The following is a 12765-nucleotide window of genomic DNA, read 5'->3' as shown; positions in this document are numbered from 1 at the left end:
ACAAAACTCCATTCAACCTTCTTAATCACCCGTTGCACCTGTAAACCAGCTTTCTGTGATTCATGCACCAGGACATCCAGGTTCCTCTGCACAGCAGCATATTTTAATATTTTATCATTTAAATAATAATCCCTTTTGCTGTTATTCCTACCAAAATGGATAACCTCACATTTGTCAACATTGCATTCCATCTGCCAGACCCTAGCCCATTCACTTAAACTATCCAAATCCATCTGCATCTTCCGGTATCCTCTGCACTTTTTGCTTTACCACTTATCTTAGTGTCATCTGCAAACTTGGACACATTGCCCTTGGTCCCCAACTCCAAATCATCTATGTAAATTGTGAACAGTTGTGGGCCCAACACTGATCCCTGAGGGACACCACTAGCTACTGATTGCCAACCAGAGAAACACCCATTAATCCCCACTCTTTGCTTTCTATTAATTAACCAATCCTTTATCCATGCTACTACTTTACCCTTAACGCCATGCATCTTTATCTTATGGGGCAACCTTTTGTGTGGCACCTTGTCAAAAGATTTCTGGAAAACCAGATATACCACATCCATTTGCTCCCCGTTAACTACTGCACTGGTAATGTCCTCAAAAAATTCCACTAAATTAGTTAGGCACAGGGCAGCACAGCGGCGCAGTGGTTAGCACTGCGGCCTCACGGCGCCGAGGTCCAAGGTTCGATCCCGGCTCTGGGTCACTGACTGTGTGGAGTTTGAACATTCTCCCCGTGTTTGTGTGGGTTTTGCCTCCACAACCCCAAAAAGATGTGCAGGATAGATGGATTGGCCACGCTAAATTGCCCCTTAATTGGAAAAAATGAATATTCAAAATTTATTATTTTTTTTAAAGTTAGTTAGGCACTACTTGCCTTTTATGAACCCATGCTGCGTCTGCCCAATGGGACAATTTCCATCCAGATGCCTCGCTATTTCTTCCTTGATGATAGATTCCAGCATCTTCCCTACTACCAAAGTTAAGCTAACTGGCCTATAATTACCCACTTTTTGCCTACCTCCTTTTTTAAACAGTGGTGTCACGTTTGCTAATTTCCAATCCACTGGGACCACTCCAGAGTCTAGTGAATTTTGGCAAATTATCACTAGTGCATTTGCAATTTCCCTCGCCATCTCTTTTAGCACTCTGGCATGCATTCCATCAGGGCCAGGAGACTTGTCTACGTTTAGCCCCATTAGCTTGCCCATCACTACCTCCTTGGTGATAACAATCCTCTCAAGGTCCTCACCTGTCATAGCTTCATTTCCATCAGTCACTAGCATGTTATTTGTGTCTTCCACTGTGAAGACCGACCCAAAAAACCTGTTCAGTTCCTCAGCCATTTCCTCATCTCCCATTATTAAATCTCCCTTCTCATCCTCTAAAGGACCAATATTTACCTTAGCCACTCTTTTTTGTTTTATATACTTGTAGAAACTTTTACTATCTTTTTATATTCTGAGCAGGTTTCCCCACATTATCTTACTCTTTATAGCTTTTTTGGTAGCTTTCTGTTGCCCCTCAAGATTTCCCAATCCTATAGTCTCCCACTAATCTTTGCCACTCTGTATGCTTTTTCCTTCAATTTGATACTGTCCCTTAATACCTTGGATATCCATGGTCGATTTTCCCTCTTTCTACCGTCCTTCCTTTTTGTTGGTATAAACGTTTGCTGAGCACTGTGAAAAATTGCTTGGAAAGTCCTCAACTGTTTCACCATAAAGTCTTTGCTCCCAGTCTACCTTAGCCAGACCTTCTCTCATTCCATTGTAATCTCCTTTGTTTAAGCACAAAACACTAGTGTTTGATTTTACCTTCTCATCCTCCATCTGTATTTTAAATTCCACCATATTGTGATCACTCCTTCTGAGAGGATCCCTAACTATGAGATCATTAATCAATCCTGTCTCATTACACAGGACCAGATCTAGGACCGCTTATTCCCTCATAGGTTCCATTACATACTGTTCAAGGAAACTATCGCTGATACATTCTATAAACTCCTCCTCAAGGCTGCCTTGACCAACCTGGTTAAACCAATCAACATTGAACCTTCCTGACGCCAAAAAACACAACAAAACAAAACAAAAAAAGTAGACAAATGAAAAGAAAAACTTCTTACCAGTCACTTACCAGGGATAAAAAGCACGTCCTCCACACCCACCTTCAAATTCCCACCTAGCTTCAAATTCCCAAACTCACTCTTCAATGTGCCTCAATCTGGCTTTGTCTTCTCTGGCTCACTGGGAGAATTCAGACAGCTGTGATGGAAAATCAGTGTCATCCCTGGATTGGCGCTCCGTAGTGTCTGGCTGCAGTTCGAGGGCTCTCATCCTGACGTTGCCACTTCCTCACTGTTATCCATTTGGGGTTGGGGGCAGGGACACCGGAAGGGCCCGCCTCCTCACCAAGTGATCCCGCAAGACGCAAGGCTTGATGCATGATTAATAAACCAGCGTGGCAGCGGTGTGTGCGCTAGCTTAGACGGTGTCATAACTGAAGGGGAAATAGAGAACAAAAATAAGAGAACAACATCATCCTCAGGCCGAGCAAAAAAGGTGACAAGTGTGAGAAGGGAGGTCGTCAATGTGGGTGTTGCACCTAAATGCGCGCAGTATACGGAACAAGGTAAATGAACTTGTTGCGCACATTGAAATTAGCCGGTACGATGTTGTGGGCATCACAGAGACATAGCTGCAAGGAAATCAGGGATCTAAATATACAAGGATCTGTGTCCCTATCAAAAGGTTTAGGCAGATGGGGAAAGGGGGCGGGATTACATTGTTAGTAACGAATTAAGTTAAATCGATATAGGATCAGAAGGCATAGGATCTCTCTGGGTAGAGTTGAGGAATCGCAAAGGTAAAAAGACCCTGATAGGAGTTATGTACAGGCCCCCTAGCAGTAGTCAGGATGTGGGACAGAAAATAAATCAGGAGATGAAAAAGGCATGTAAAAATTCCAATAATGCAATAATCATGGGGGACTTCAATATGCAGATGGACTAGAAAAATCAGGTTGGTAGTGGATCCCAAGAAAAGAATTTGTGGAATGTCTAAGAGATGGATTTTTGGAGCAGCTTGTGACAGAGCCTACTGGGGAACAGGCAATTCTGGATTTGGTGATGAGACAAACGTGATTAGGGAACTTAAGGTGAAGGAACCCTTAGGGAGCAGTGACCACAATATGATAGAATTTACCCTGCAGTTTGAGAAGGAGAAGCTGGAATCAGGCATAATGGTGTTACAATGAAATAAGGGTACCTACAAAGACATAAGGGAGGAGCTGGCCAGAGTTGATTGGAAAAGGAACCTGGCAGGGAAGACAGTGTGCGGGAGGGCCAGCAAACCATGTTCACATGTTTTCAGCATGTCCGAAGCTCCGGGGATTCTGGCAGGGATTCGATGATGTCTTGTCCCAAGCTTGGGGGATTCTGGCAGGGATTTGATGATGTCATGTCCGAAGCTCCGGGGATTCTGGCAGGGATTCGATGATGTCATGTCCGAAGCTCGGGGGATTCTGGCAGGGATTCGATGATGTCATGTCCCAAGCTTGGGGGATTCTGGCAGGGATTCGATGATGTCTTGTCCGAAGCTTGGGGGATTCTGGCAGGGATTCGATGATGTCCTGTCGACGGTGCTAAAAATGTGGGTGGCCCCGAGTCCAGAAGTGGTGATTTTTGGAGTGTCGGAAGACCCCGGAGTCCAGGGGGCGAGAGAGGCTGATGTTTTGGCCTTTGTCTCCTTGGTAACCCTGAGACAGATCCTATTATCCTGGAGTGACTCGGTGCCCCCGAAATCGGGGGTATGGGTTAGTGACGTGGCTGGGTATCTCAGGCTTGAGAAAAGTAAGTTCGCCCTGAGAGGATCAATGTTAGGGTTCTTCCGGAGATGGCAGCCGTTTATCGACTTCTTTGGGGAAAACTAAACTGTTAGCAGATACGATGGGGGGGGGGGGGGGGGGGGTGTTTGGGAATGGGGGCGGGTAGGGGAGTTAGTTTAGTTTAGGCGGGATCAGCGAGAGGAGATGGAGGGACTGGGGAATTGTGTGTATAAGCCATGTTGGCTGGGTATGGTTGTTGGCTGGGGGGGTGGTGTTAGGTACTGAATTATATTTCCATTTGTTTATGTACTTTCTGTTATTATAAATTCATAAATGCCTTAATAAAATGTTTTTCTAAAAATAATCTGGAACAAGGTACTGAAGGCACTGTTGCTAAGTTTGCAGATGATACAAAGATCTGTAGAGAGACAGGTAGTATTGAGGAAGCAAGAGGGCTGCAGAAGGACTTGGAGAGGCTAGGAGAGTGGGGAAAGAAGTGGCAGATGGAATACAATGCGGAAAAGTGTGAGGTTATGCATTTTGGAAGGAGGAATGGAGGCATAGACTATTTTCTAAATGGGGAAATGCTAGGAAATCAGAAGCACAAAGGGACTTGGAAGTCCTTGTTCAAGATTTTCTTAAGGTTATTGTGCAGGTTCAGTCAGCAGCTAGGAAGGCAAATGCAATGTTAGCATTCACATCTAGAAGGCTAGAATACAAGAGCAGGGATGTACCTCTGAAGCTGTATAAGGCTCTGACCAGACCAAATGTGGAGTATTGTGAGCAGTTTGGGGTCTCGTATCTAAGGAATGATGTGTTGGCCTTGGAAAGGGTCCAGAGGAGATTCACAAGAATGATTCCTGGAATGAAGAACTTGTCGTATGAAGAACGATCAGGACTCTGGGTTTGTATTAATTGGAGTTTAGAAGGATGAGGGGAGATCTTATTGAAACTTACAAAATACTGCGAGACCTGGATAGAGTGGACGTGGCGAGGTAGTTTCCACTTGTAGGAAAAGCTGGAACTGGAGGACACCATCTCAGACTAAAGGGACGATCCTTTAAAACAGAGATGAGGGAATTTCTCCAACCAGAGGGTGGTAATCTGTGGAACTCTTTGTCGCAGAAGGCTATGAAGGCCAAGTCACTGAGTGTCTTTAAGACAGAGATAGATAGGTTCTTGATTAATAATAGTATCAGGGGTTATGGGGAAAAGGCAGGAGAATGGGGATGAGAAAAATATCAGCCATGATTGAATGGTGGTAGGGGTGGTGGTGGGAATGGGGGAGGTGTGGGGGTGATGGGGGCGATGGGGGTTGTGGGGTTTGTGTGGGGGTGGTCGTGGGGAGCGGTAGGTGTGATAGGAGTGTGGGGGTGGTGATGGGTGGTGGTGAGGGAGCCATACGTGCCATGGGGAACCGCAACTCAGGGGATCTCACTTGCTCATCTAATGCCGACCTCCACCTGAGCGATTGACCTCTCTCCAGGCCCACCGAGCAGGTGCAATGCCTGCTGCTCTGCCAGGGTGAGTTGCCAGATCCGTTGTTCCCCCTCTAGTCTTTTCTCCCTCCCGGCGGTTGTGTGCCGCCTTTTCCTGGAGGGAGAGAGCCAGGAAGCGCAGAGTTTTAGGCAGTCTGGCGCATGCAGCACAGTGGGGGGCTGGCGGTAGCTGGTGGCCAGGTAACCTGGCCATGGTGGCCGCCATGTGTTGCAGGGTGGGGAGCGCGCGCAAACTGCCGGCGGGTGGGGTCCAATTGTCCTCTGGGTGGGGGCGGGGTTACGGTTGTTTGGGACGGGGGTTATGCCAGGGCACAGTGCCGCCTACTCACCCTGGCTGCCTTGAGGAGATTGTGCAGCTTTTTACGGTACTGCGGTCCGGTCCTGGCGTTGGGGCCTGCGGAGCTCACGGCCTCTGCCAGCTGCATCCAGGCCCTGTGTATGGCAAAGGATGGCAGCCTTCTTCCCACCCTGGGGTACAGGGTAGCTTGCGTCTCCTCCGCAGCCGCCAGCGAAGTCTTCAGCTCCGCATCCGCAAACTGAGGTGCTGCCTCCATCCTGCCAGCTTGTTGGCCGGGTCAGTCGTGAACCCGGCAAATCCGACACAGTTTTCATTTGGAATCACTTGTGTTCCACATGGCCCAGGTGCTAGCTCATTAATAGTTGATGAATTGCTCTGGGACCGGCGCCAATTCTACTGCCATAGAAGACAACCGATTCTGTCCTGGCATTGCCGCTTAGTTTCTGAAATGGAGAATCCCGCCCTGTGATAATGTATCGGGCACATTGAACCTCCCTGACGCCATGATAGGATCTCTGCTGTCAGTGTAAATAACTTCAGGAAGAGTTGCATTGATTGGCTGATGCCACATTGGCCATTATTTTACATTCCGTCCACTTTCTGTGCGGAAGTGTAAAAAAAACGTCAGACCCAACAACCACGTAGCTTTCACCTGTTGGATGTATGTTAAAATAAGTTGTATATTTAACATTGTGTGTTTACTCTCTATATCACAGCTTTTCCTTCCAAACCGACAATATCGACTAATCGTCCGGACCAAGAATTTGTGTCAGGTGAATCAGTCTGGGTGATCTGTGAAGCGCCCTTTCCATATTTAGGCAGCATTTTCTATCTGTACAAAAGAGGACAAAATGTCATCGAAACGAACAGAGCGAAGCCATCGCAATCCGGAGTTACCTTTGATATAACCAAATTGTTGCCGACCGGAAGAGAAGATTATTCCTGTGTTTATAAAAATAAAGTGTCCGAGCGGGAGATCATCTCAGAGCCAAGTGACACGGTCAGGGTGACAGTCGTGGGTAAGTTTGATTTTCTCTCGCTGAGATTATGGGATAGTATTTGATTTCCGATCACGTTATCACTCGGCCTTGTGTAAAAGCGGCGATAGCCAATCGGCAGTGCCTGTGACATCCGCAAGATGTGGGAATGTTGCCTTTTAATCTGAGGGTTCAGGATTCAAGACCCTGTTCGGGCGATGATTATAAATCCCAATGATTGATGCTGACGTGAGTGCATCGAGTTAATCAGCATGGAAAGAAGCCCATTATGTCTCTGCTGCCCATCAAACACCTGTCCATACCATCGTTTTAAGATTGATACTTGAACTATTTGTAGGAATGTCGGGAATAATAAATAAGATCCTGATTCCCCATGCCTGAACCTTCAGAATAACCTGCTAATTGGCACAGAGACACTTTCAGCCAGATCTGGTCTCCTCTCCTCTGCTAATATCATGACGGAAATGTGATTTTGGAAATAGAAACCTGGTTTATTCCGATTTCATCTGATTTATCAAGCAGCAAATTTCCTTCAAGAGCACAGCCGACATACTGCCCGTGCAAATCTACAGATGCTTTCCGTGGTGATTGAAGGATCGTCCAATCTGGATTCAGAGCGGGGAATCCCCCCAAGGGGAGGAGGAGTTCTCCCAGTGCACGGGTATTTTAGAATTAGCTGAAACATGTACCTTTTATTGGGCCCATCAACTAATTAGAATAAAGTAAATGACCAGGTGGACAAATTAAAAGGGGTCGCTCACAAATAACAACGGGAGCACAGCCCAAAAAGAATAAAGAGGAAACGGAAATGTAAAAAACCATCAAACCAAGATGTGAAAATCGGGGTCGATAAAGCAGTCCAACCCCTGTGGTGCCCACCGAGCATGGATGGCTAGCTGCAACATTTAGCTGCCCATGATCATTGTAATTAGATTTGCACTGAGTGCTGAATTTGGTGCTTTTGAGTGCTATAGTGAATTTGGTGACTGAGGGAGTATAAGGGTTCATTTTTATCTAAAGTCTAGTCTTTCTTTTATTTAGTTAATTAACTTAAATGTTGTTGTTTGGTTTAGAAGAAGGTGAATTTTCAATCAGCTTTAAACAAAGGTTCTACTTGTCGGTACTTGCAGCTGGAGCTTATTAATTAGTTAATTGGATTAGGCCAGTTTTCAGAGGCTCGATTCGCAGTATAAAAGTGACCCAGCTACAGTGCAGACTTTGTTTGCACGGAGTGCTGAATTTGGTGCATTTGAGTGCTATAGTGAGAGTTTGGTGACTGAGGAAGCGCTGAATTTGGTGCATTTGAGTGCTATAGTGAGAGTTTGGTGACTGAGGGAGTGCTGAATTTGGTGCATTTGAGTGCTATAGTGAGAGTTTGGTGACTGAGGGAGTTAGGTGAGGACGGAGTAAGGTGCTCCTTTCATTTCATTTCCGCAAAGAGCGAGAAGGGAGCCAGGAGTTTACAGAGAGTGCAGCTGACTGGGAGCAGAGTCAGAGGGCGGAGTTCCAGTTGGTCCACAGGGCAGCTATATTCTGTAAGGTAAGAGGGGATGGAGGCCAGTTGCATGCTCATCCTGTAGGATGTGGGTGGTGAGGGATACCACCGGTGTCCCCGCTGACTATACCTGCGGGAAGCGCACCCAACTCCAGCTCCCCAGAGACCGTGTTAGGGAACTGGAGCTCGATGAACTTCGGATCATCCAGGAGGCAGAGAGGGTGAGAGAGAAGAGTTACAGGGAGGTACCCACACCCAAGGTACAGGACAAGAGTAGCTGGGTTACAGTCAGGGGAAAGAAAACAAACAGGCAGACAGTGCAAGAATCCCTCGTGGCCATTCCCCTTCAAAACAAGTATACCATTTTGGATGCTGTTGGGGGGGATGACCTACCGGGCGAAGGCCCTAGCGGCCAGGTCTCTGGCACTGAGTCTGGCTCTGGGGCTCAGAAGGCAAGGGGGGAAGAATCGAAAAGCAATAGTAATAGGAGATTCAATAGTTAGGGCAATAGATAGGAGATTCCGTGGTCGCGAGCGAGACTCCCGGAAGGTATGTTGCCTCCCAGGTGCCAGGGCCAGGGATGTCTCGGATCGTGTCTTCAGGATCCGTAAGGGGGAGGGGGAGCAGCCAGAAGTTGTGGTGCACATTGGTACCAACGACGTAGGTAGGAAAAGGGGTGTGGAGGTAATAAACGAGTTTAGGGAGTTAGGCTGGAAGTTAAAAGCAAGGACAGACAGAGTTGTCATCTCTGGTTTGTTGCCGGTGCCATGTGATAGCGAGGCTAGGAATAGGGAGAGAGTGCAGTTGAACACGTGGCTGCACGAATGGTGTAGGAGGGAGGGCTTCAGGTATTTGGATAATTGGAGCGCATTCTGGGGAAGGTGGGACCTGTACAAGCAGGACAGGTTGCATCTGAACCAGAGGGGCACCAATATAAGTATGCATCTGAACCAGAGGGGCACCATAAGGGGCTGGTTTAGCACACCGGGCTAAATTGCTGGCTTTTAAAGCAGACCAAGGCAGGCCAGCAGCACGGTTCAATTCCCGTACCAGCCTCTCCAACAGGCGCCGGAATGTGGCGACTAGGACCTTTTCACAGTAACTTCATTTGAAGCCTACTTGTGACAATAAGTGATTTTCATTTCATTTCATATCCTGGGAGGGAGGTTTTCTAGTACTCTTCGGGAGGGTTTAAACTAATTTGGCAGGGGAATGAGAACCGGATTTGCAGTCCAGCAACTAAGCTAGCCGATATTCAGGACGCCAAAGCGTGTAGTGAGGCAGTGGGGAAGGGAACACTGGCAAAGGAGAGTACTTGCAAGCACGGAGATGGGTTGAAGTGTGTATACTTCAACGCAAGAAGCATCAGGAATAAGGTGGGTGAACTTAAGGCATGGATCGGTACTTGGGACTACGATGTGGTGGCCATCACGGAAACTTGGATAGAAGAGGTGCAGAAATGGTTGTTGGAGGTCCCTGGTCATAGATGTTTCAATAAGATTAGGGAGGGTGGTCAAAGAGGTGAGGGGGGGGGGGGGGGGGGGGGTGGCATTGTTAATTAGAGATAGTATAACAGCTGCAGAAAGGCAGTTCGAGGAGGTTCTGCCCACTGAGGTAGTATGGGTTGAAGTCAGAAATAGGAAAGGAGCAGTCACCTTGGGAGTTTTCTATAGGCCCCCCAATAGTAGCAGAGATGTGGAGGAACAGATTGGGAAACAGACTTTGGAAAGGTGCAGAAGTCACAGGGTAGTAGTCATGGGTGACTTCAACTTCCCAAACATTGAGTGGAAACTCTTTTTAGATCAAATAGTTTGGATGGGGTGGTGTTTGTGCAGTGTGTCCAGGAAGCTTTCCTAACACAGTATGTAGATTGTCCGACCAGAGGGGAGGCCATATTGGATTTTGTCCTTGGTAATGAACCAGGGCAAGTGATATATTTGTTAGTGGGGGAGCATTTTGGAGTAAAGGAAAGGGTACTGAGGGATAGGATTTCTGAGCATCTGGAAAGCCACTGCTTGATTAGGGATAGTCAACACGGATTTGTGAGGGGTAGGTCTTGCCTTACAAGTCTTATTGAATTCTTTGAGGAGGTGACCAAGCATGTGGATGTAGGTAAAGCAGTAGAGATAGTGTACATGGATTTTAGTAAGGCATTTGAGAAGGTTCCCCATGGTAGGCTTCTGCAGAAAGTAAGGAGGCATGGGATAGTGGGAAATTTGGCCAGTTGGTCAACGAACTGGCTAACCGATAGAAGTCAGAGAGTGGTGGTGGATGGCAAATATTCAGCCTGGATCCCAGGTACCAGTGGTGAACCACAGGGATCAGTTCTTGGTCCTCTGCTGTTTGTGATTTTCATTAATGACTTGGATGAGGGAGTTGAAGTGTGGGTCAGTAAATTTGCAGACGATGCAAAGATTGGTGGAGTTGTGGATAGTGAGGAGGGCTGTTGTCGGCTGCAAAGAGACATAGATAGGATGCAGAGCTGGGCTGAGAAGTGGCAGATGGAGTTTGACCCTGAAAAGTGTGAGGTTGTCCATTTTGGAAGGACAAATATGAATGCGGTATACAGGGTTAACGGTAGGGTTCTTGGCAATGTGGAGGAGCAGAGAGATCTTGGGGTCTATATTCATAGATCTTTTGCCACTCAAGTGGATAGAGCTGTGAAGAAGGCGTGTGCTGGTGTGCTAGCGTTCATTAACTGAGGGATTTAATGTAAGAGCCGTGAGGTGATGATGCAGCTGTACAAAACCTTGGTAAGGCCACATTTGGAGTACTGTGTGCAGTTCTGGTCGCCTCATTTTAGGAAGGATGTGGAAGCTTTGGAAAAGGTGCAAAGGAGATTTACCAGGATGTTGCCTGGAATGGAGAGTAGGTCGTACGAGGAAAGGTTGAGGGTGCTAGGCCTTTTCTCATTAGAACGGAGAAGGATGAGGGGCGACTTGATGGAGGTTTATAAGATGATCAGGGGAATAGATAGAGTAGACAGTCATTGACTTTTTCCCCGGGTGGAACAGACCATTACAAGGGGACATAAATTTAAGGTGAATGGTGGAAGATATAAGGGGGATGTCAGAGGTAGGTTCTTTACCCAGAGAGTAGTGCGGGCATGGAATGCACTGCCTGTGGAAGTAGTTGAGTCGGAAACATTAGGGACCTTCAAGCGGCTATTGGATAGGTACATGGATTACGGTAGAATGATATAGTGTAGATTAATTTGTTCTTAAGGGCAGCACGGTAGCATTGTGGATAGCGCAATTGCTTCACAGCTCCAGTGTCCCAGGTTCGATTCCGGCTTGGGTCACTGTCTGTGCGGAGTCTGCACATCCTCCCCGTGTGTGCGTGGATTTCTTCCGGGTGCTCCGGTTTCCTCCCACAGTCCAAAGCAGGTTAGGTGGATTGGCCATGGTAAATTGCCCTTAGTGTCCAAAATTCCCCTTAGTGTTGTGTGGGGTTACTGGGTTATGGGGATAGGGTGGAGGTGTTGACCTTGGGTAGGGTGCTCTTTCCAAGAGCCGGTGCAGTCTCGATGGGCCGAATGACCTCCTTCTGCACTGTAAATTCTATGATAATCTATGATTAATCTAGGACAAAGGTTCGGCACAACATCGTGGGCCGAAGGTCCTGTTCTGTGCTGTATTTTTCTATGTTCTATGTTAAGTCTCTTTACACTTTCTAATCGATTTTTATTCATACATTTTACCACAGATCCACCAACAACGCCTGGAATATCACTTGATCAATCAGCTGGGGTATATCTAGTGGGAGAGATGGTCACAATTACCTGCACAGTGAACAGAGAATATCATCATCCAATCTACTTCTACAGAGATCATAAACTGCTGTCCTCTCATCAAATCTTCACAATGGATAACACTGGGATGTTCACTGTTACCAGTCGAAAGGAAGGAGGGAGGTACCAATGTCAGTACAGAATATTGATGGGAAAAAGACAATTACTATCACAACCAAGTGGGACTGTGAGTCTAGCAGTAACAGGTGAGTGTAAGGGAACAGAGATTGCTTTTAATAAAAGCTGAATATGCTGAACTAATTGAAGGTGTCTGGTCACATCTGTGGAGAGAGAAACAGTTGATGGGTTACAGGGAACATTTATGTTCCAAAGGTGGGAGGCAGCCTTACCCGAGCAGGTAGCAGGATCCTGGGCAGCATTTTACCAGCAGCAGCTGCAGCTTACATGCCATCACCAGGGTGACCATCCAATGAAGGATAGCACTTCTCTGCCCAATTAGAGGGTCAGTAGTTTACAGCATTGGCTGCAGCAGTGCTTGTAGTTGGGACTAAATCCAGAATCAGGGTGCATCAATAGTAAGTGTTCTTGAAGAGACGACATACAAGCCCCAGTAATTTGGGGTAGAAGTGGCACAGTGGTGTCGTTGCCTTGGGTGTAGTCATTGCTGCCTGGGAGCCTTTCCATGAACTATGGAGTTCCCCGTGTGCAGCTGAAATGTTTGTGAAATGAAATGAATTGAAAATTGCTTATTGTGACAAGTAGGCTTCAAATGAAGTTACTGTGAAAAGCTTCTAGTCGCCACATTCCGGCGCCAGTTTGGGGAGGCTGGTACGGGAATTGAACTGTGCTGCTGGCCTGCCTTGGTCTGCTTTAAAAGCCAGCTCTTTAGCC

General features: G+C 47.0%; 1 protein-coding gene across 1 annotated transcript in view; it reads left to right on the top strand.

Annotated features, from left to right (window-relative positions):
- Positions 1-12765, top strand: part of LOC140398321 (Fc receptor-like protein 5) — a 293198-nt gene that overhangs the window by 47682 nt on the left and 232751 nt on the right. Inside the window, exons 4-5 of the mRNA XM_072486879.1 lie at positions 6347-6649; positions 11829-12119. Coding sequence (XP_072342980.1) covers positions 6347-6649; positions 11829-12119 — 594 coding nt within the window. The remainder of the gene's footprint in view (positions 1-6346; positions 6650-11828; positions 12120-12765) is intronic.

This window comes from Scyliorhinus torazame, chromosome 21 (genome assembly GCF_047496885.1).
Source record: "Scyliorhinus torazame isolate Kashiwa2021f chromosome 21, sScyTor2.1, whole genome shotgun sequence".
In the NCBI taxonomy this organism is placed as follows: domain Eukaryota; kingdom Metazoa; phylum Chordata; class Chondrichthyes; order Carcharhiniformes; family Scyliorhinidae; genus Scyliorhinus; species Scyliorhinus torazame.
This window is presented reverse-complemented; position numbering and strand designations above follow the sequence as displayed.